General features: G+C 37.9%; 1 protein-coding gene across 1 annotated transcript in view; it reads right to left on the reverse strand.

Moving 5' to 3' along the window:
- Nucleotides 1-23,016, reverse strand: part of TOP1 (DNA topoisomerase I) — an 84,111-nt gene that overhangs the window by 40,487 nt on the left and 20,608 nt on the right. Inside the window, exons 3-4 of the mRNA XM_069495655.1 lie at nt 13,051-13,153; nt 605-728 (exon numbers count right to left, since the gene is read on the reverse strand). Coding sequence (XP_069351756.1) covers nt 605-728; nt 13,051-13,153 — 227 coding nt within the window. The remainder of the gene's footprint in view (nt 1-604; nt 729-13,050; nt 13,154-23,016) is intronic.

Consider the following 23,016-nt stretch of genomic DNA (forward strand, 5'->3'; position numbering starts at 1 on the left):
GACAGTGAGTCAGGGGTAAAAGGGAGATGTCTTCTTCACCATATTCTGTATTTTATAATTTCTGAATTTACCAAGTACCAACCTTACTTTTTTAAAAACTAAAAACAATCTTTTTTGAAAAGAGTATACACACAGTACTATTCATTCCCAGCCAGGTAAGCCTAGCCATTTCGAGAAGGCTTGCAATGGTTACGCTGGAACCAAAAGCCACAAAAGGCACCAGCATCACCACATTTTCACTCAGGAAGAAACTTCAATCAATAGAAGACCAACAAGGCATTAAGCCTTCTCCCAAAAACAGAATTAATTTTCCCTAATAAAGAAAATTGCCATTTCTCAAAACCCTACATCCTCAATTTATCCATTGGCAACACAGAATAAATAACAATAATATGGATAGATTTGGTACTGTGAGAAACATGGTGCTAAAGGGCTTGGTTTTCATAGTTTAAGTTTTATAGAGTTAGGTTGGCTTTAAAGTCTGACAGAGACCTTTTCACTCCAAGGCCAAAAGATCTTACTATGCAATGAAGGTACTTTGAAAGGGTAAACAAACTAAAAGTACACCCTACATCCCTTCCTCCCCCACTGGAAAGTTCCGTACCTTTTCCTCCTTTCGTTTTTCCTTGTCTCTGTCTTTGTGTTTGTCTTTATGCTTTTCTGAGCTTCCATCTTTGTGTTTGGTTTTCTCTTTCTCTTTGTGTTTCTTTTCAGAATCTTTATGTTCACTGTGAAAAGACACAAATGGTTAGCCCAGAGGAGGGACCACAAGAGTTCATTTCACAAGATCAACTGACAAGATACACTAAGATAACATGAACCATGGAAACTTACAGTGTTTTAAACAAACAGTCCTAACAGAAGGTTCAAGTAGAAGCTCTTGTCTACATCAGACTTTCTTTATTTTGTTCAATATTTTTATTTTTGCGAAGAAACTAAACAGAGAAACAGTCATTATAAACACACTAGGACATACTAAAAAAGTGATTAAAAATCCATGGCAGGCCCAGTGTACTTCTTCAACATTCTACCAGCTAAAAAATACAATGAAAGCTCCAACTTAAAGCTTTCACATCATTCACATCTGATGTGAAGGGCTTAAAACCAATTCACCAAAAATGTACTTGGTGGCTCTGTGCCAGACTTGAGACATATCACATATGTAGCCAAGCCAGGGCTTTGTGGAGTAAACAGCCCAACATAGTGGATGTTTCCTTCTAGTTTTAACTAGGAAAAGCTAGTCACAATTCTAGGTGGTGCTTATAAATCCTGGTAGGTTCTTTCCTCATAAGAAAAGATCCATCTGAAAGCAAAAGTATGAGCACACTTTGTTAAAGGTTTTTATTTATTTTATTTTTATATATATATATGTGTGTGTGTGTGTGTGTGTGTGTGTGTATATAATATATATATGAGACAAGGTCTGGCTCGGTTGCCTGGACTATAGAGTAGAATGCACTGGTGTCATCATAGCTCACTGCAATCTCAAACTCCCGGGCTCAAGCAATCCTTTTGCCTCAACCTCCTGAGAAGCAGGGACTTAAAGGCACGCGCCACACCTGGCTAATTTTTTCATTTTTTGTAAAGACGGGATTTCGCTGTTGCCCAGGCTAGTCTCAAACTCTTCGCCTCAAGCGATCCTCCTGCCTCAGCTTCCCAAAAAGTTAGGATTACAGGTATGAGCCACCACCTCACTTTTAAAGGAGTGTGCAGGTATACTGATAGCACTATAAAAAGACACTGCTTTTTTGGAAAGCAAAATATGACATTATAAGGCAGGAGCCATTAAAATATTCATACCTTCTTACCCTGGGATCTAGCTCCTGGAAACTTCTCTTAGGAAAATACCATTACATACAAAGATGTTCATTTTGGTGCTTCCCTTAATAACCAAAGACAAAAACAAACAAAAAGCAAGAAAGTAGACATAACCTAAATGACTAACAGGAGGGGAAACTGTAATATATCAAATCATGTAACCATTATGCTATAATTCTTGAGTACTACAAATATACATGGAAAATGTTTATGATACAGATGGAAAAAGGAGTATATAAAATGACGCAAATATTAATATATAAAAACATGCATGTGGACAAAGACTAAGAAGCAATAAGCAAAACCACAAGCTGTAACTTAACGGAGCACAGTTTCCTTCAGTGCACTGGAGCTGGCAGTTAAGGAGCCTTGCTCATAGCACTAACCAATGCAGAGGAGAAGTAAGTAAGACTTTACCAGCAATGAGCTCATTAGGCTATATCCATCTCATGAAGTTTGCTCTAAACGGATACCTGGCTGACTATACAGAACACCAAAGAAGGAGAAACAAATGATGGCACCCAGTTGGGCAGAGCCACAGAATCCACAAGAGAACAACTGCAGTCACACACTGTGCATAATAGTAGCTGCAACTTGAGACAAGTATTTGGATTATAAATGAGCTGAAACTCTTAAGAAATCTAGCCAGGAGTACAGAGGGTCTAGCAGAAACAGGACTACATGTTTAGGAAAGATCTGGGTACTGGTAAAGATGAAAAAAAAACAGTGCCCACTTACCCTTATTTATATATTCCTCTCCCTATATTGCTCTTATTAAGCTGTGCCACTCATTTAAATAGCAAGTTTCTATATGACTGAACTTCTAAAACTCATGACGGCAGAGCATGCTGGATGCACGTGGTGACCAAGTTTTCCCACCATGCTTTTTGTTCTTGGCCATCAGTATGTCACTCTACTCAATGTGTTCCCAAAAATCTGTGTTTATATTAATACCAAAATGCAGTGTTTTATCAAAAAATGTATTCTTTAAAACTAAAGTTTAAAAAAAAAAAAGTCTCCCAATTGCATTAGCACTCTCACTACCAGTTCTCATTAATTTTTCCTGCTTTAGAATGAACGGTGAAATAGCAAGGCTATTGAGATTGCAACTGATTCTTCAGGAGTTTACACATATGTATCATAGGTACATGGTTTAGATATTACCAGCAAAATGTTTAAGCTTACTACTCCATTATAAAAGCACTACAGTTTTGTTTCGTTTTTTAAAAATCATCAACTCTAAGAGGAATTAATGGTCATCTATATAAGTTTTTGCCTAAAAGCAAAAATCAGGGAATAATTAAATCCATAATATTGATGGATGAATACATATACCTCCCACCAAGTATGAAAATAAACAACTCTATTCTCTCTAAGCAAGCATTGTACCTGGTGTCTTCATATACTTTATTTCAATCAATACTCACAACACTCCTGTTATCCCCTTAAACAGATTTACAAACAGAGGAGACAGTGGTTGAAAGACTTACTCAAAGTTACAATGTTAGAGAAAAGCAAAGCTGGGATTTAAATTTAGTATTTCCATCTCCAAGTTCAGAGTAACTTGCTACTTTGATGCCATTACATTTCCACTAAATTGATACCTACCACTTAAGGTCAACTGGTGTTACAGACAAGTGCACGGTGAGTTTGAGATTTGATGTATTTTTGTCATAACTGTATTGTACCATCAAGTAGAAACTTTCCAGAATAGAGACCTTGGATACTTGAAAGAATAAAATCTTGATGATTGCTTTTTTTGGTTTGTCCCCCCATTAAACTATAAATGGCTGATTCAGGGATCTAAGTTCAGGAACATTCCATCTTCCTTTCCGTTCCACACCCGCCACCTCCCTTGTTCTCTTTCTCAATGAAAAGCAATTCTTAGGACATTATTAGTGTCTGTTTCACTAGAAAACTGGCTTTCTGGTCTTTTGGCAATCACAGCATGGTCAACTACAAGTGCACACACAGCCCTCCAATTTTTAGCTTTGCATTTCATTACTACACCAAACAGAGATCAGGGGAAAGGAATCAACAAACGACAAGCAACAAGACAGCATCCAGGCCTTTTCGGGAAAGCCAAAAAAGTCTACGCGATACTTCCTCTGCCTACTAACGAGAGGGAAATCTATACAGGAAATTCAAAGTTCCTGCTAGAGTAGTAACTCCCTTTGTAGGTCGTAATTAACCAAAGCCCAGAATGTGAGCTATAATCCTGACTTTCCAAAGGAAACCAAACCAAACTCTCCTCTATTCCCAATTGTTTAAACATAAAGCAGGTCTGGATTTTTATACTAGCTGAGCTCAGGTGATTTAGGGTTAAGGACAGTTTGTGGTACAAGGCATTACATGAAAGACTGTTAGAAATTTGGGTTTCTGAAGCCCTACCAGGCCTCTGAACAGAATATTAACATCTCTACTCATCAGGTGCTGTAACTGTCCCTGCCTCCAGAAATAGAGAGCAGAGTATCCAGGAATCCAGCCCTCATCCATAACCCCCACACTGGCAGGAGCACTGGCAAACAGCAAGCCCCACTGCCACTCTTTCCTAAAAGAAGTAGCAGAGGCACTGGGGGACAACGTCCTATAATACAGAAGTGTGTCCAAGGTTGTGCCATAAAAGTCAGAAACAGGATTTGGCCAGTGTAGAAAATGGAGCCAATGTGGGGTCAGTCAGGCTGACTCATCATCAGAGATTTTCTAACATGTATGACTTTTTCCAAAAGGCTTAAGATGAGTTTGACCTTCATGGTAGCTTAAAGAGCTGCATCTTTTCCACTGATGGTGAGATGATGGAAATTCTGACCAGTGCATAAAAGAAGTTAGTGTTGTTGACTGCTTGTTTCAAAAGACATTACCCTTGTCTTTATACTTGTTTTTTTTTGTTTGTTTTTTTTTCCCCTTCTTATTTTGTTTTGTTGAGATAGGGTCTTGCTCTGCTACCCAGGCTGGAGTGCAGTGTGCAATCACGGCTCACTGTGGCCTCAAACTCCTAGGTTCAGGTGATCCTCCTACCTCAGCCTCCTGAGTAGCTGGAACTATAGTGCACAACACCATGCCTGGCTAATATTTTTGTTTTTTGTGGAGACAGGGTTTGCTATGTTACCCAGGCTGGTCTCGAACTCCTGGGCTCAAGTGATCCTCCTGCCTAGGCCTCCAAAAGAACTTGGATTGCAGGCGTGAACCAATGTGATCCTGCTACTTTTCCATACACAGTACGTCTTAAATACAACTGAGGGCCACAATGTTGGCAGTTCAGAGGCTGGAGAACAGCTGACTTACTACTGAAGAAACTTCAGTGGGGCTAAATAAGAATAACAACATGGAAGAAAGGCTTATAAGTATAACCATAGGAAGGAGCCCAAAGATTGGACAAACATTTTAAGAATAAGTTTAGTCTGGGACATGATGAAGGCCAAAACATAGACGGTAGCATTCCTGAAACATCTGTAATGGTCACACTTTTGGATGAAATATGAATTTAGTTCACAGGCATGAGGAACTCTAAGAGAGAAAACACCCAATTATTAGCTATGCATAAATGCTGACTCCTTGGTTCAGAGTTTGTGTCTGTTTGGGGATAAGATTCCTGAAAGAGAACAAATGGAAAAGATTCAAAACCACCTTTCTTTCTGAGTGTTTATGCCTGTACTGTGCTTCTATTAGCTAAATTCCACTAAAGAAAAAAGTAGCTCACACTACTTTTTAAGTGATGATGGCAAAACCTTTGATCTGTGACTCTCATTGGAGCTAAGCAGGTAACAGAAAACACTGACCATGGTTTCTCTAAGGTACTTAGGCAGGAGGGTGGGAGAAAGGTACAGGAGGGAAATGGCAGCAGGAAGCCAGGAAGTACTTCCCTTCTGCCCTGGCAAAGCATTTATTATTTCTTTAGGAAAAAAGAAAACAAACAAACCCATGTCTGATATTCTGAGAAGCTAGAATGTTGGCTACGGGAAACCATTTAACACATTGACTGCCATGCCAGAAAAAAAAATTTCTCCTTGGGGCCATGGTGTTTTATCACGAAAATACAATAAAAACTTTGAAAACAAAGCAATCCTTTCTAATTTAATGAAAATCTGTTATTCTTCATTGTTTTCTGTGTGTGAGTTATATGCAACTTGAAAAATAGTTCTCACGGCCCCCAAGGTGAAGAGACATGAGTTATATGCTTCACGAGATCCTGAGCTCAAAACTAGCATGAGGTAAACACAACTCACATGGCAGTTAATGTGTTAAATCTGTTCTCTATCACTAATAAAAGTATTCAGCAGATACTTAAATAGCACCAAGTGCTCATCTAGCACATTTAACCCCCATAACAAAACTGGTATTTCTAGTTGTGGAAACTGAGGCACAGAAAGGTTAAGTAACAAGAGAGAAACAGGATTCAAACCCAGGCAGTCTGGCTCCAGAGTCACGTACCTGACCCAAACAAAGTAAAAAAGAAGGGGTTAGAAGGGTAGAGGGTAGAAGGAGGCTCCTTATCTTCTGAGAACAGGACTTGGCCACTAACAGCGCTGCTACCTATGTTACCTACTCAAGGCAGCAGAGCCTACAAGTCACAACTGGTTGAATCACAGGGGATTCCTGAGAGAGCAGAGAGCTTCAAAGCCATAGAAGGAGGGAAATCAATGGCCCTTTCAAGGAAAGCAGTTAAAGCTTAAATGTTTGTTAAATTAAAAATTCTTGATAACTACAAGTTTGCCTTGTACTCAAGGAAAAGAGTACAACTTCTGAAAGGCTCTAAGAAATGAAAGTTTCTTAATGTCCATCATCATTATAGGGTAACTAAACAAAATCACAAGGACTCTGGAGTTTTATAGAATTATCAAAACTTTAAGTGGAATCTTAGAAATTATTTAATCTTTGTCTTCAGGCCAGAGAGGATAAAAGGATGTGCCCATAGATGCCAAAACCAATACAAATTCTAAGCTCCCACATTCCTCCCCTAAGTTCCTTACCTCTATTAACAGCATAAACAGCCACCCAGTTATCCAAGATAGGAACCCTTTTTCTTAGACCCTGTCATGTCATTTGTGGCTAAGTCCCATACCCTCTTTCCTCAATCATTTCCAATGGCTTCTTGCTCCCTTGAGAATCAAGTCCCAACTTCTTGAAATAGTATTTAATATTTTTGCCTCAAGCCACTTTTTTGGGCCTCATTTTCTACTGTCACACCCTGTGTAACCCAGGCATCCATCTAACTGGATTCCTCCCTGAACAAAACATATACTATATAATGCCTCCATGTTTTGCTTATGCTTTTCTCACTGTCTGAATGCCCCTCTTTCTAACAATCACCTTCCCTTGTCAAGATCTTAACCATCTTTCAACGGCTAGCTCAATGCTGTCTCCACCATGAAATCTTAAAAACAATGATTATGGTTCACTATAACAAGACTAGATATAATTGAAAACGTCATGGCTCCAACATATTTGTTATCAATAACTACTGAATTAGACTCAACTACCAAAATCAAAAGTTCCAATGTATCTGCATGATATTCTACTAGGTTTTGTGATAATCATGACCATCATTATTTCAATTATTTAGTATGTTAGTTTCCAATGTGCTATCATGCACATGAACAAACCTGAAAACTTGACAGGGTAGGTACTGTTGTCAACACTTGACCAAAACGAAAAATGAGACTTAGAGAAATTAAGTGGTTTGGATTAGGTAGGACCCCTAGCTTGTAAATGACAGAACCTGGCCTCTCAACTTCTGTTTTCAACACATCACACTGACTCCCAGTGAATGGTGGTGGTATGCAGTTCCCTCACTTCCAAACTACCCTCTGCCTACCTATGTTAATTTCCCCCAGGACAGGCTAATTATCAGAATGTGTAGAAAAATGGAGAGCTCTGGCACACCACTCACAAGGAAAAGAGCAAACATATCTTTTGAATATGATTACTTTCAGAAAATTCTCCCCCAATCTGAGAAATTGAATGCTTAATTCAAGTGCATATTCCTAAATTACTACATTCTCTGAATTTTAATTCAGGTAGGATTTGGAACTGAAGGGAAAGCAGAAGCCAAAAGCATCCTTACTCTCAGATGCTTCACATGCTGACAGTAAAGATTAGCACTGCCAATATGGCTGGAAAAGTACTCTCCTAGCTATTTCACAGCAGTAGTGTTCTGTCTTTTCTTGCTTTCCACAAATTTGTCACTCCAGTCTGAGTGCCAGGTTTAAAATTGGCAAGAGATACATTCAGAAACTAGAAGGAGGAATTCCATTTTTCACATGATAGTCTCTTATTATCTAAAATCAAGCCCCCCTTCTCCAAATTGCTTTTAATATTTTTATATAAGAAATCTAAAGATAATTTATGGCTAAGAATGCAATGCTTTAACAGAGGTATCTGGTAAGATCCTACAAGCCCAGTAATTCCTTGGCATCTAGAAGAGTACTCCTTTTGTTTCTTTTGAGAGTATTTACATATTTTTTAAAAGGATCTGAAGTGCGAAGTATTAATGCTAACAGAAAGCGGTGTCAAAAGATAAATGAGTGAAGAAATTATTTTTGACATTGGCGTAAGCTCTTCCTGTAGTGTCATAAGCCAAATAGGAGAAAGTCAGAGAAAGGGTTTTCACAGGGTCAGAATTTGAGGAGATTAATACTTTCCATGCCAAAAATTTTAGAGAGTTGGGGCCCGAAGAAAACAGAGGCAGTGCCTAAGATGATCTGACATTTTTTAATGTGAACAGCCTACCACATGCATACGAGGAAGGGGTGCTTATATTTAAACACATAGTTTGGCTACACAACTAACTTTCCTTACAGATGGAGATTTTTTTTTTTCTTTTTTACTGGAAGAAATAACGTAGCAGGGACTCAGGAGCCCTGGTCTATCTGCTACCACATTGCTGTGTGACTTTGGGCACGTACCTCAGACTCCTGTCCACACAAAGAGGAGACAAAATGAAATGATCTTGTCTCCTTTAGTCTGCACTTGAATAAGGATAATAAAGGGGAAAACAAATTAATAAGACGGGATTTCCTGGGAGGCTGGGTCCATAGCCCCATTCTGTCTTGGCAGAAAGCCAGTTCTCCCATTGCTGACTCTCCACATCTGCAGTACTGCTACCGCACGGGAGACTAAGATGCCTCCTGGACTTGGGTCCTGAGTGTAACCTGAAGACAAACCGTTGACAAATATCCAGCAGAGACGGGAGGGACACAGAAACACATTTGAAACACTTGTTTTCTCATAATAGATGGCCACAAAATTAGCTAGGCTTGATTAGAAAGATCAGAAGTTATTCAAAAGGGATCACAGTATACAAGATTTTGCTGGAATATAACCAATATATACTTGCTTTTTGCTGCAAAGAGGTACTGTGTCAGTAGGTCAAAACAGGAAGTACTTAAAAGTTTGTTTACAATACATCATCTGGTTAAACTGGTAAACTTACTCACATGTGAATTAGAGATCCAGAGCTAGATTTAGTCATACGTAAACAGAAATGCAGGCTAGGTTTTTCAATGCCTCTTGGCAAACAGGCTATTTTCTCAAATATTTTGTTTAGAAATGAAGACAATATGCAAAGGCATAAAAGTGCATACAAAAAATTCTTCAATTTGCTATAATCTTGGAAAGGATGCTTTTAATAGATGTATAACATTATCTCCTCACATTTGTAGAGTAGTTCACAATTAAAGAGCTTTTGTATTTATTGACTCCCATGGCTGCCCTCTGAAACATGTATCAAGATGAAGATGAAGAAGCTGAGCTGAGGAAGGTTAGGTAACCTAGCCAAGATCATAAGAGATCTAAATGGACAGACTAGGATGAGGACTTCAACCAAAATCACATCCCTGTTTTTTTTTCTTTTTTAAAGAGAAGATTAACACAGGGCAGGGACAAACTTATGTCCCAGGGCCCTTTATATCACTTTTATCATCTCTCTCCCTCCACCACAATCATAACATAATAAAAATCAGCATTTCTGCATTGGATCTGTAAGCATGTCTTTCCCCTCCCTCAGATGATGAAGTTCTTAATGGTCAAAGACTATCTTATTTTTTTTTTTACATGTCACATCAACTAAGCACAGCATAAACATGGCAAGCAGAAGAAGAATAATTGTTTAACATGATCTAACAATCCTGCTCCTAGATACATACCCCAGAGAATTGAAAACAGGGATTCAAACAGATACTTCCACACTAATGCTCATAGCAGCATTATTCACAAAAGCCAAAAGGTGGAAATAACCCAAGTGTCCATCAACAGATGGATTTTTAAAAATCTGACACAGATATACAATGGAATAACTCAGTGATAAAAAAGGAATGAAATTCCATATGCTACAATATAGATGAATCTTAAAAAATTATGCTAAGGGAAATAAGCCAAACACAAAAAGGACAAATAGATTCTACTTATATGATGTACCTAGAATAGGCAAATTAATAAAGACAGAAAGTAGAGAAGGAAGAAAAAGAAAGTAGAAAAGAAATTAGAATGGGGGAGGAGGGAAGGAGGAGTTATTGTGTAGTGGATTCAGAGATTGGGACGAAAAAAAGTTCTGGAAATGGATAGTTGTACACTACTGTCAATATATTTAACACTATTTAAAAATGGTAAATTTTATTTTCTATATATTTTACCACACACAAAAAAAATTGTTTGAAAAATGGGATAGACTAGAAAGAACTGATAACTATCCTACAGAAGATTAAGAATATGTGAGAAGAAAGAAGTGAGAAGATGGGAATTGGCATACCCATAGGTCATCTACTCATTGATTCAATAAATATATATTAGTTAAGTTACAGCTATCTACCAGGTACCATACTGCCTTAAAGATGTAAAATGAATACAAAAGACCCCAACTACACTCTCTGGGATCTTAGAATCCCCGTAAGGCAAACAGAAAAGTAAAGGGACAATTACAACATGAACACAACTTGATAATTACTATGATAGGGATATACTCAGGGTGCCAGAGACCACACAGAGTGGCCTTTAATATGAGGAGGTGGGCAGAAAAGATACCTGGAAGAAGTAAAGTCAAGTCTAAGTTGCAACTAAAAGAATGCTATTAAGAGAGCAACCAAGTGTTTCAAAACCAGCAACAGCATGTTTTAAGGCCCAGGGATACTAAAAAAGCATGCTGTGTTTGAGGAACTGAAAAGAAGTTCAAAGACAGGATACGGAACGTGAGATAGGGTAAAAGGCAAAAGAGGTAACGGGAAGAGTCAAAGTCTTAGAGAACCACTGTGTGCATCACAAAGAGATGAAAAAGGTGGCCAGAATGATGGAAAGGCATGGAGGCATAAAAGCCAAGGGAAGTGGGTTTTGGGGGTGGGGGTGGGGTCCCTGAAAATGATCTATCTTGGCACATGTTTCATGTGTACTTGAAAAGAATGTGGGCCGGGCATGGTGGCTCACGCCTGTAATCCTAGCACTATGGGAGGCCAAGGCGGGAAGATCGCTTGAGCTCAGGAGTTCAAAACCAGCCTCAGCAAGAGCAAGACCCCATCTCTACTAAAAAAAATAAAATAAAAAGAAATTAGCCAGACAACTAAAAATAGAAAAAATTAGCCAGACGTGGTGGCGCAAACCTGTAGTTCCAGCTACTTGGGAGGCTGAGGCAGGAGGATTGCCTGAGCCCAGGAGTTTGAGTTTACTGTGAGCTAGGCTGATGCCACGGCACTCCAGCCCAGGCAACAGAGCAAGACTCTGTCTCAAAAAAAAAAAAAAAAGAGAGAAAAGAAAAGAAAAAGAAAAAGTGTACTCTAATGGTTTGGGGTAGAATAAATCTAAATGTTAACTAGATCAAGATGGCTGATGTTGTTCAAGTCTTCTACATCCTTAATGATTTTCTACTTGCACTAACAATTATTAAAAAAGTAGTAGTAAAATCTCTGACTATAATTATGAATGCCTATTTCTCTTTGCAGTTCTATCAGTTTTTGCTTCATGTATTTTTAGGCTGTGATATTAGTGTATAAACATTTATAACTGCTATATATTCCTGATTGTTCCTTTTTTATCATTGTGAATTAAACTTATTTATCCTTGGCAATATTTTTTGTTTTCAAATCTACTTTGGTAGATATTAATATGGGATGGACAACTGTAAACTAGAAAAGATGCAGACTGGATTCAACTACTGAGATTAAACTCACTAGAGTAATAAAGATGGAAACCAGATGATCAAGTGATATGACAGGAATGAATGTTGGGGGAAAAAAGGTCACAGGCATGGGAGATGATTCCTGAAGAAATGTTCCCACTAAACTAGAGAAGATTATTCTGATTATTCTAATGATTCACAAACAGAATTCATCAAAAGTATTTAAAATTTTTTAATGAATCATAAAAAGAACACACTTGGAAAATAATTCCCACTTTAAATTGTCTATGGACAATAAGATAAGATAAGGAACTCTAGGATGGAGACATTTGTTCCAACAAATGGTGGGTCTTTATATTCCCTCCTAACAAAGCTCAGGCCACTATGGGAATAGGAATACACCATATGGCTTTCTCACCACTGTCTTTAAATCAAAATGGAAGTATAAGTCCTCATTTTCAATGAGTGGGTTTAACCACTTGCTTCCTACACCAAAAAATGGGGGCAAAATGAACAAGAAAAACATCTTTCTGGGGCTTGGATCTCAGACAGCAGCACTACTGAGTTTCATTTATATTGGTGATCGCTGGCTTTTGTGGGAGCTATGAAGCTGAGCCCTCTGATAACCTGATGAAAGCTGGGAATGTTCTCTCCAGGAAAATCTCATGTACTCAACCTTTTGCATACAGTTTCAAGGGCTCACAGACCACGGAAGTCCCAGTTAAGGATTTTTAATGTATACCCTTTAAAATACAAAAAGAAGAAAAAAGATAAGGTCACCAATCCAATCACCTTTTATCAAGGCAAGCTTGTTGGACACTTGATCAAATGCTGTCATATGTAACAATGAATCCTTTGGTGACTTAGTGAAAAACTACAGTTTTAATGAGGTACACATCAGAAGGAAATCCACCATACTTGCTTTGTACATCTTGATCTGAACAATGCCATCCCAAGTAAGGCCCTGAATTATCGAGGCCATCCTCTTAGCAATTTTAGGATCAAATACAGACTCTGTTTACTTTGCTATCCATACTATCTACCTATGGCTCAAGTTAAGGCCTATTCCAGGTAGGTCAAGAAACGGGCAATGCACTGAATGATGAGGAACTTGCTGACTCAACCCTTACCTGTTGCTATGCTTGGATTTTTCCCGGTCCTTCTCTTTGTCCTTCTTGTGCTCTTTGTGCCGGTGTTCTCGATCTTTATGTTTATCTTTGTGTTTATGAGAATCTGCAACCATAAGAGATGAGTCAGTTAAGGAGTCATGAGTTGTCTTCTGCCCACCTACCTTGACAAGCTGGTCAAGAAGCAAATGGCATGATCCAGATGGCAGCCATAATAGCACATTCCACTGGAAGGGAAGATTTCACAAAGCAGGCCAGATAAGGCATCCCATTATCCTGCCTCTAAAACTAAGACGTGTTACTAACATGTGGGATGAAGGAATTGAGCCAATTCTACTGTGAAAGGAAGCCACAGTTTGGCATTCTTCACCTTAGACCTTGTACCATTAAGCCTAACCTATAAATGATACAAAGTGGTAAGTCTCGAATGCCCCACAAATACAGAGGGGCAACTGTATATACATCTCAGAGATAGTGTGATAAGTCTGACAAACATATACACGGGAGCAATCCTCACCACAATCAAAATTGAGAACAAGTCCATCACCCCGGAAAGTTTCCCCCTTAGATCCCTTCCCAGTCAATTCCCATCTTCCACCTCTTGCCCAAAGCAAGTACTGATCTGATAGTGCTCTAGATCAGATTTGTATAGATTTCTAGAATTTCTAATGAATAAAATATTACAGAATTTACTCTTTTGTGTCTGATTTCTTTTACTCAGAATAACGTTTTTGACATTCATCCATGTTGTTGGGTATATCAATAGTTGGTTTCATTTACTGCTAAGTTGTATTCCATTATACAGATATACTGTATCCATTCATCTGATGGACACTTGAGTTGTCTCTCCATGCAATGGTTATCATGAATAAATCTGCAATGAACATTCATACACAAATCTTTCTGTAGACATGTTTTCCTTTCTCTTGGGTACAAACTTATGAGTGAAATTGCTTAGTAATATGAAAAGTGTATGTTTAACTTTATAGGAAACTGCCAAACTATTCTAAAGTCATTGTACCATTATATATCCCCATCAAAAACTCTATGGAGTTCCAACTGCTATAAATTCTCACCAACATCGGGTATTATCAGTCTTTAATTTTAGCCATTCTAGCAGATATGTAGTGTTATCTCACTGTGGTTTTAATTCACATTTTTCTGAGGATTACATGAATGATGTTTAATGATAAACATCTTTCATGCGCTTCTTGGCCACTCATATACCTTCTTTGGTGAAGTATGTGCTTAAATCTTTCCCCCATTAAAGAAAATTTTTTTGGTCTCCTTATCACTAAGTTGTAAGAGTTCTGGTTTACAACTTTTTCTTTTCTTTTTTTTGAGATAGTGTCTCACTCTGTAGCCTTGGGTAGAGTACACTGGCATAATCGTAGCTCCGTGAAACCTCAAACTCCTGGGCTCAAGCAATCCTCTTGCCTCAGCCTTCTGAGTAGCTGGGACTACAGCTGTGTGCCACGATGCCTGGCTAATTTTTCTATTTTTAGTACAGAAGGGTGTCTCATTCTTGCTCAGGCTGGTGTCAAACTCCTGAGCTCAAGCAATCCTCTCACCTCGGCCTCCCAGAGTGCTGGGATTACAGGCGTGAGCCACTTCATCCGGCCTACAAATTTTATTTACTATATGTATTGTGAATATTTTCTCCCAGTCATTGGCTTGCCTTTTAATAATTTCTTAATGGTGTCTTTCAAACAACAGAAGTTTTAAGTTTTGAAGAAGTCCATTTTATCAATTTTTGCTTTTATGGTTTATATGTTTTGTGCCCTGAGAAATCTATGTCTACCCAAAAGTCCACACAGATTTTCTCTCTCTCCCCGTTTTTTTCTCGTAAGACAGGGTCTTACTATGCTGCTCAGGCTGGTCTCAAACTCCTGGGCTCATGTGATTCTCCTGCCTCAGCTTCTATCATCTTATTTTTATTTTTATTTTTTTTCCAGGTAGTTTTACAGAAGTGAGGGCCAGGGTTCACTGTTTTATCTATGAAGATGCACAGTTGTTCTAGCACCATTTTTTAAGATGGCCCTTTCTCCATTGAATTGCCTTGGCCTCTTTACTGAAAATCAAGTGACCATATAATACAGGTCTATTTTCTTGACTCTCTATTCTATTCTTACACAAACGCATACTGTCTTGACTACTGCGGCTTTATAGTAAGTTTTGAAATAGGTAATATAAGCACTTTAACTCTGCTCTTTTTCAAAATTGTTTTGGCTATTCTATGTCTTCTGCATTTCCACATAATGTTTAGGTATAGCTTGTCAATTTCCTTTAAAAAAAAAAAAAAAAGCCAGTTGGGAGTTTGTGTTCATAGGACAATTTGGAAAGAAGGAAATGACATCAAAATAATATTATATCTTTTGATACATGAACATGGTAGCTCTCCACTTATTTAGGTCAGTAACTCTCAAACTTCAGAGTGTATCAAGATTATCCCAAAGGCTTATTAAAAATGTAGCTCACTGGAGTCAAGTCACCCCAATATTGAATATGAATCAACTGGAAGCCTAAGTATCCAACATGTGTGGTAGTTTTAAAATATGTCTCACAGATTCCTTGATACTCCTCCTTTCAAGAGGTAGGGCCTAATTCCCTTCCCCTGGAGTACAGGGCTGGACTTAGTGACTCATTTCTAACAAATAGGATAAAGTGGAAATGTCAGTATGCAACTTCTGACTAGGTCATAAAAGGCATCAGATCTTCCTCTGGGAAAGCCAACTGCCACACTGTCAGTATACTCAAGAGCCCTACGGAAAGGCCTATGTGTTGAGAAACTGAAGCTTCCTGCCAACAGTCATGTGAATGAACCATCATGGTAGTGTCTCCTGTAGCCTCAATTAAGCCTTCAGATGACTGCAGCCCTGGCTAACATGTTGACTGTATTTTTATGACAGACCCAAAGCCAAAATCACCCAGCTAACTGCTCCTGGATAAATGACTCACAGAAACTATGTGAGAAAATAAGCATTTGTTGTTTTAAGCTACTAAATTTTGAGGTAACATGTTTCATAGCAATAGATAACCAATAAGGTGCAGGTGATATGCATATTCATCCCATTCCTGGCTCACAGCAAAATAACCCACACTTGGCATAATCTGTTGAGAATCTAGTCCATGCCAGGCCCTGGGGAAATAAAAATTTTCATGAACATACCCCTGGCTATAGGAAATTCCTGTCCCACAGAGATGTGAAAAACAAAATGACATGGTGTCAGAAATAAGATTTGAACCCTGTCTTCCATGCAGTGTACAGAATCCATGAAGTAAACAGAACCCTCCAACTTCTAAAAGTCTCAAATCTACAATTTTAAAATGCTGAGTCAACATGGCCCGAGGGTATGGGAGGAACATAATGTTAAAAAAAATTACTCTGTGCATAATTCAACAAACACATAAATACATATGAAAAAAACTAGAATACAGACATTCAAATATTAAACGTAGTTAAATTTGAGTAAGTCTGTGTGCAACTTGAGTTTTTGTGCATATATTTCATCTTGTTTTTCAATTTTTTTCCCACAACCAATCACTTTTACATAAAAGATGTTATTTTTAAAGATTACCAACCTTTAAAAATTTAGACAAATACTAGTGTACATAAGGAAAATGTGGCTTAAGTCACTGAAAAGTGCTAAACTTAAAGAAAAACAAACTAAGTAAAAGATAAATTGAAAGTAATTCCAGGTAGGTTTCAGATAACCAGGCTGCCACTAACATTTAGTATTTTTTTAATGTATAAAACCTCAAAACTGATTTTTTTAAAAACAGAGATGGGATCTCACTCTGTTACCCAGGCTGGACTCAAACTCCTGGGCTCAAGGGATCCTCCCACCTCAGACTCCTGAGTGGCTGGTACTACAGGTGTACCACTCTGCCTGGCTCAAAATTGACTTTAAAACCAGGTCCCCAAGTCTTTTAAAGCAATTGCTATTTAAAAATGTAAAACCAAAATGTCTGGTGAGAAACTTAGTGTTATGGCTGAATAATCCCACTTTTATTAAATAAGAGCTAGGTGAAAGATCTGAATCCTAAGTGTTCCTATTTAAAAAGAAGTTATTACATGTGCTATGTATGCAGTGACAGGTACCAAAAAGTATAATACATGGCAACTTCTTCAAATACCTGAATAGCTATTATATTATATAAATTTACTCAGTACCACTCCACATGGCAGGCTGGCACTTCTAAGGAGAAACGATAGTGAGGCAAATTTGGTTCAGTACAAAAGTAAAACTGCCCACAAACAGAATAGGGTGCTTTCTGAAAGCCAAAAGCATTTAAGCACACTAAATAACCCAGTGATGGGGAAACTGTTAAAATAATCTGCACTGTGTAAATTAATAGATTAAATAATCCCTAAACATGAATACTGAAGTACTTCAGGATAAACGATGTCTGGAATTTGCTCTAAAATACTGGCGGGGGCGGGAGGATATGGGGATAGATAAAACAAGATTGACAAAAGGTTGGTAGTTATTGAAGTTGTGTGATGGATACATAGGGAGTTCATTACATTACTCTTTACTGATATGTATGCTTGAAACTTTTCATAATAAAAAATTAAACATCTCTAAGCTCCTTCCCTTCCACTCCTTTATTTTTTGTTATCGTATGAGGATACAGCAAGACGACTAGCCTAGCTCTGAGAGAAGATTTGTGTTAAGGAGCAGTAAAAGATAAAGTTTAAAAGATAAAATTAACCTAAGAGTCAGGATGTTCTACTCTAAGGATGACAAGGAGCCACAACAAGAAGGAACAAAAATAAAAGCAATACTTATGGAAGATTAATTGAAGGGCTGAAGGGCACTGTGTGCAGAAAGGTAAAAGCTAAATAACTAATCTAGAAGTTTTTAAAGCAATCTACAGAAAAGTGATGGCGAAGGGACTAAGAAGGAAGAAAAAACGTAAAAGCATGTTTAGGAAAACAGAAATAGAACTCAGTTCCAGGAACTCACTGCTAAGTGTAATTAATGCAGGAGAAGAATCAAAGAACCCTCAATGTCTTTGTGTCCAGGTGACTGGGAGAACGAGGGGCCTTGGCAAAAACAGGAAGGCTGTGCAGAATAAAGATAAGGAAAAGGAACAAGACTGGAGAAATGATGAGCTTAACTGAAGTCACATTGTATCTAATGTAACAGTAGGACATCTGACTAAAGATGCTGGTCAGAGGAGAAGCCAGTAAGTGAAGAAGGGAAGCCAGTAAGGGTACACAGATCTATTCATATATCCCTCATGGTGAAAATATTTGTTTGTAGAGAGCATACTAATGGCCTTGAAGATTACTTTTAGTACATATCTTTTCCCCTTGGAATTCATCTAATAGATATTGTTATTTAAAATGTTTTGGAGAAAGGATTCTGCCACTTCAAGCATCTGTTAAGTGCAAAAAGAACTGTGTTCAACTTGACTGATAGGTAAGAAACGAAAGATATAAACCACTGCATATTAAGTCAGAAAACTTCATTCATCGTGAATTCAGGTCACCTTATGGCTTCTGATAAGAACTGTTTCAATTCCTAGCATTTGAAAATTCTAGATGAAGATATGGGAGGAAGACCCCTGAAATAAGGCAGCCTTAAGAAAACAGAAGACTTTTCACAACTAACTCCTTTCACTATAACTTAACTGGAATTACTCCATAAGGATAGATAAGTAAATGAATAGAGAAAACAGGAATCAACATCTTTTGTTGTTATTATCTACAGTGCTCCCCAGGGTTAAGTAAAGAAACTTCTAAATGACAAAAGGAAAGTGTTTTCTCTTCCCACCTTTTTCCACCATAGGAATAGCTGATGGGTAGCATACTTGATGGTTAAATGTACAAAAGAAAAGGAATACTCTTACTACTGTATTCAGAATTAAATTCTGAGGGCTAATTCAATTTACAACCATCAAATGTATCTGTAAGTCCAAAGCACCCTGCTAAAGACTCATTAGACATGAACTCTGCCCTCAATGAGTTTACAATCCAATAAGGTAATTAAAATATGAACCCAAACAGTCACTGCCCGAGGCACACAGGGAGAAAAGGGAACTAATACAGGTGCCAGCACCATGCTAGGGTACTTATAAACACTGTCTTATTTAATTTTCTTACCACTCTTAGGGAAATATCTTCATTTCACAAAAGATAATAATAATAGTTATCCTTTATAAATGTGTATTCTATGCAAGGCAGTATTACATACATTACCTCTAACTTTCCTAACTCCAGATGGTACTGATTCCATCAAATCTAAAAAACATTTTGTCTCATTTTAACATCTCTGAAAATAAGGTGCATCTAGTTGATACAACCTCTATGGATGGGGAATTTGGCAGTATCTAACAAAACTAATTCATACACTCTCCCTCTATTAACCTATCTACCCCATGTCTGGGAATTTAGCCTGCAAATATACCTCCCAGGTGTATCTGGAGGAATGAGTGGATGGTGACAAAGTCAAGAGGCAGTACTTCTGAGGAAGTGACAGGGAAAGAAAGGAGTAAGAATGCAGAATGGTAGATTAAGGGAATACAAAAGGGTTAAGGAAAAATATTTCTAGGAAAATGAGAATATTTTGAAGGATTCTAACAGAATTTCTCTATTCTCAATTCTCAGAGACACATCTGTAAATGTACTGATTGTGTAAATGGTTTAAATAAGTATTACTTTTACAATAAAAAGGCAGAAAATTTATGCTGATATATATGTGTGTATATACATACACATGAAGGCATAAAAAACTAAGTCAGCAGGGAAGAACCCCCTTTTTTATCTTAGACTTGCTAAAATGGATTAAAATCATTTTCCTCCCCTTAAAATCTCAAATGTCAAATGACTGACATTAAAGTAACAGTGTTTATATTACATCATGATGCTCCTGTATTTAGAAACTATGCAAACTTTTTATAAAGGTAATAGACATTCTCCCCAATGTCTATACATGAAGCATGTAGGTGCCATTACCTCCATATCTTTCACATGATGGCAAAATTTTCTGGCCTGCTGTTATTTTTCAGTAAGACAATAGCTAATTTAATTTATGCATTTGAAAAGAAGGCCTTAGGAGTAACAATACTGAATCTAAGTTAACTACCTCCTTTGCTTTCAAGTGAAGAGTAATATAATAAGGTGAAACAGCCCAGTTCCACCAGCGAACAAGAGGAAACAAAGACCCTGGATCCAGGAGGGACAGCAAGGAGACAACATAGGCTTCCTGCAGGAGGCAGAATGAGCCAAGTCTTGCTAAAAACTAAGAGGGAATTAGCAAGGTGGAGGAAGGTGAAAGGGCATTCTTGGTACATGGGCCACATTGCAGTAAGAAACAAGTGTTCGAGACTAGTCTGGCCAACATAGCGACACCTCGTCTCTTTTTAAAAAAAAAAAAAAAAGAAAGAAAAGAAAAGAAAAAAGAAAATTAACCAGGCGCGGTGGCTATAGTCCCTATAGTCCCTATGGTCGTGCCTATGGTCCCACGGAGGCTGAGGCAAGAGGATTGCTTGAGCCCAGAAGTTTCAGAACAGCCTGAGCAATACAGCAAGACTCTGTCTCTAAAAATAAATATTTAATATAAACTTTTAAAATAAGAGAAAGAGAAGCCACAAAAGCCAACTACCTATCATTATCCTTATTGAAATATTCATCCTCTCACGACTGAGCAAAATTAAGTGAGATAACACTTCTGCCAGCTAGGAAATAGTGGAGTTGATTCTTCTCAGGAGCATATTAAAAAATAAAATCCCAGAGTTATGTTTAATTTACCTCCCTAAAGCCATGTGTCTCCAAGCCATTTTTTTAAGTTATAGATATACTATTAATACTTCTTTGTACCTTTGGAGTCCTAATCTGCTGCTTAGACAGAAGGGAAACAAAATTCTTAGGTATAAAATTTAACTGTTAAAAAATCCCTGCAAGCTGGTCTAATCCCAAAATGAAACACTTTGTTACACATGTTCACCCATGATGAGGTAGAACACAAAAGATCATGGTCTCACCCTTATGTGATTAGAGACATCATACAGCAGTACAGAATGGAAGGGATCTCTGAAGGAAGCTGGAGAAAGGAGACTGGTTCAACACTGAAAAAGATCTGACTTGAAATCCTTGTTCTGTCACTTAGTGCGAGACCTTGGGTAAAGTCACATAACCACTAGATCTATAAAATGGCAGAAAAGACCAGTGGTCAAGAGCATCAAGTTTCTGCTCATCATCTACTAGATACCTGTGACCTTGGTAAATTCACTTCTCTTACAGATGAAGAAACTGGGTCAGAAAATTTAACTCATCTTAAAGAATTTTATTTTGAAAATCATTCAGTTTTTGTATATAGTGGTAACAGAATAATCTCCACAAAAGTATAAACAAGTTGACAACTATCAATGAGGTATAACCATTATTTAACCTTCCTCATGATTAATTTACATAGAACTAAATTGAGCCTACTCAATCATTTTATACAACTCAGAGTTCAGGTTCTACATATGCATTTTAGGCAGCAACCGTAACTATTGACCTTGCCCAACCAGCCAAGGATGAATAAGATGCTGCCTGATTTTCTTTCCTGTACTCAGATCCAGGAAAGAAAAGCACTTTCAAAGAAGGAAGTAAAGCTTTGGCCTACTCTAACAACCCTGTACCCAGAAGCCTAAAGAACTTAAAGGTTTTAAGGGATGCTAACACCAGTTACCACCCCCCAAGCAGAAGCACATTTGCATTAGTTTAGCTGCAGTCAGTAGGTGGCTTACAGTGTGGCCAGTCTTATTCTACCTAGGGTCTCTAAACTCAATCCAAGCACAAACATTTACACTTTCTTAAGAGAGAAAAGACTAACGAATACTGATTATTTTACAACTATTGCATGACCTTAAAGCTTTTTAGCATAATCAGATCAGGGCAGGAGAAAAAAGTCTTTCACTTTCTTATCAACAAAGGCAGAGAGCTCTCTGGTATAAAGAAGGCTCTCTGCATGTGTTGGGCCAAACTCCTTTATGCTGCCTTCTGAGGACAGATTTTGAGACTTAAAGCAGCTATATAATATGATAAGCTCCTCTACCAAAGATAGTCATCAAGTCAAGTTTTGGGGGATAGAGGTGAGGAATAGAGTTAAATAATCAAAAGCTGCCTTTCCCAAAAAGGCACTCATAGTACAACCTTTGTCAAAGATAATCTGTGCTCCTCTCTGACATACAAATATACAACCAGTACATTAGGAAAGGGGACACTGGAACCATTTGAGTGAACACACTGGTGAAGAAATTAATTATTTAAAGAGGATATTTATCATCTCATTATTAAAACTCTTCTCCTGCGGTAAACCCTTGCATCTTTTCCTTCCTTCTTATCAAACCCTTGGATACCACTATCCTCAGAAACTGGAGCTTAAACAAAATCAACATTTCTACTTAATACTCTACACCCAGTACATTCTAATAATTTTAAAAGACCGTTTTTTGTCTAGGACAGATAACAAGCTGGTCTCGGGTGATAAAGACAGGCACCCGGGAGTGCGGTCAGTATCAGCGTGTGTGAATCTCCCCAGGAACTTAATGACAAACTAAAAGCAGTCAGGAAGCCTGAGAGCTTGTCATTATTAAAGGGGGAATGGGTTGAGGAGTGAATAGAATTTTGCCCTTCCCTCTCCCCCAACACAGCTGTCTAAATTCAGACTTTACTAATGTTGGTTCAGTTTCAATCCAGGAAATGCAGTCTGTGATCCATCTTAATGGTGCCTGATTTCAATTTGTAGCCCCAGAGAAGAGTCCTTATCACTATTTCACAGCAATTCTCAATGAGAACATTTCCAAAATTCCAGTGCATAGTTAATAGCCTTTCAAAGTAAGCAGGATAGAGGCTGTCCCTGGCTAAAAGCTCAAGGAGCTCTGGAATTTGAAAGGAAATAGAAATGTTGGGAGGATTCAGCTCTAAAGAAAAATCCTTAAAAAATCAAGAATGAGAGAAAAGATTAGAAATTT

The sequence above is a fragment of the Eulemur rufifrons genome, chromosome 20, assembly GCF_041146395.1.
Source record: "Eulemur rufifrons isolate Redbay chromosome 20, OSU_ERuf_1, whole genome shotgun sequence".
NCBI lineage: Eukaryota > Metazoa > Chordata > Mammalia > Primates > Lemuridae > Eulemur > Eulemur rufifrons.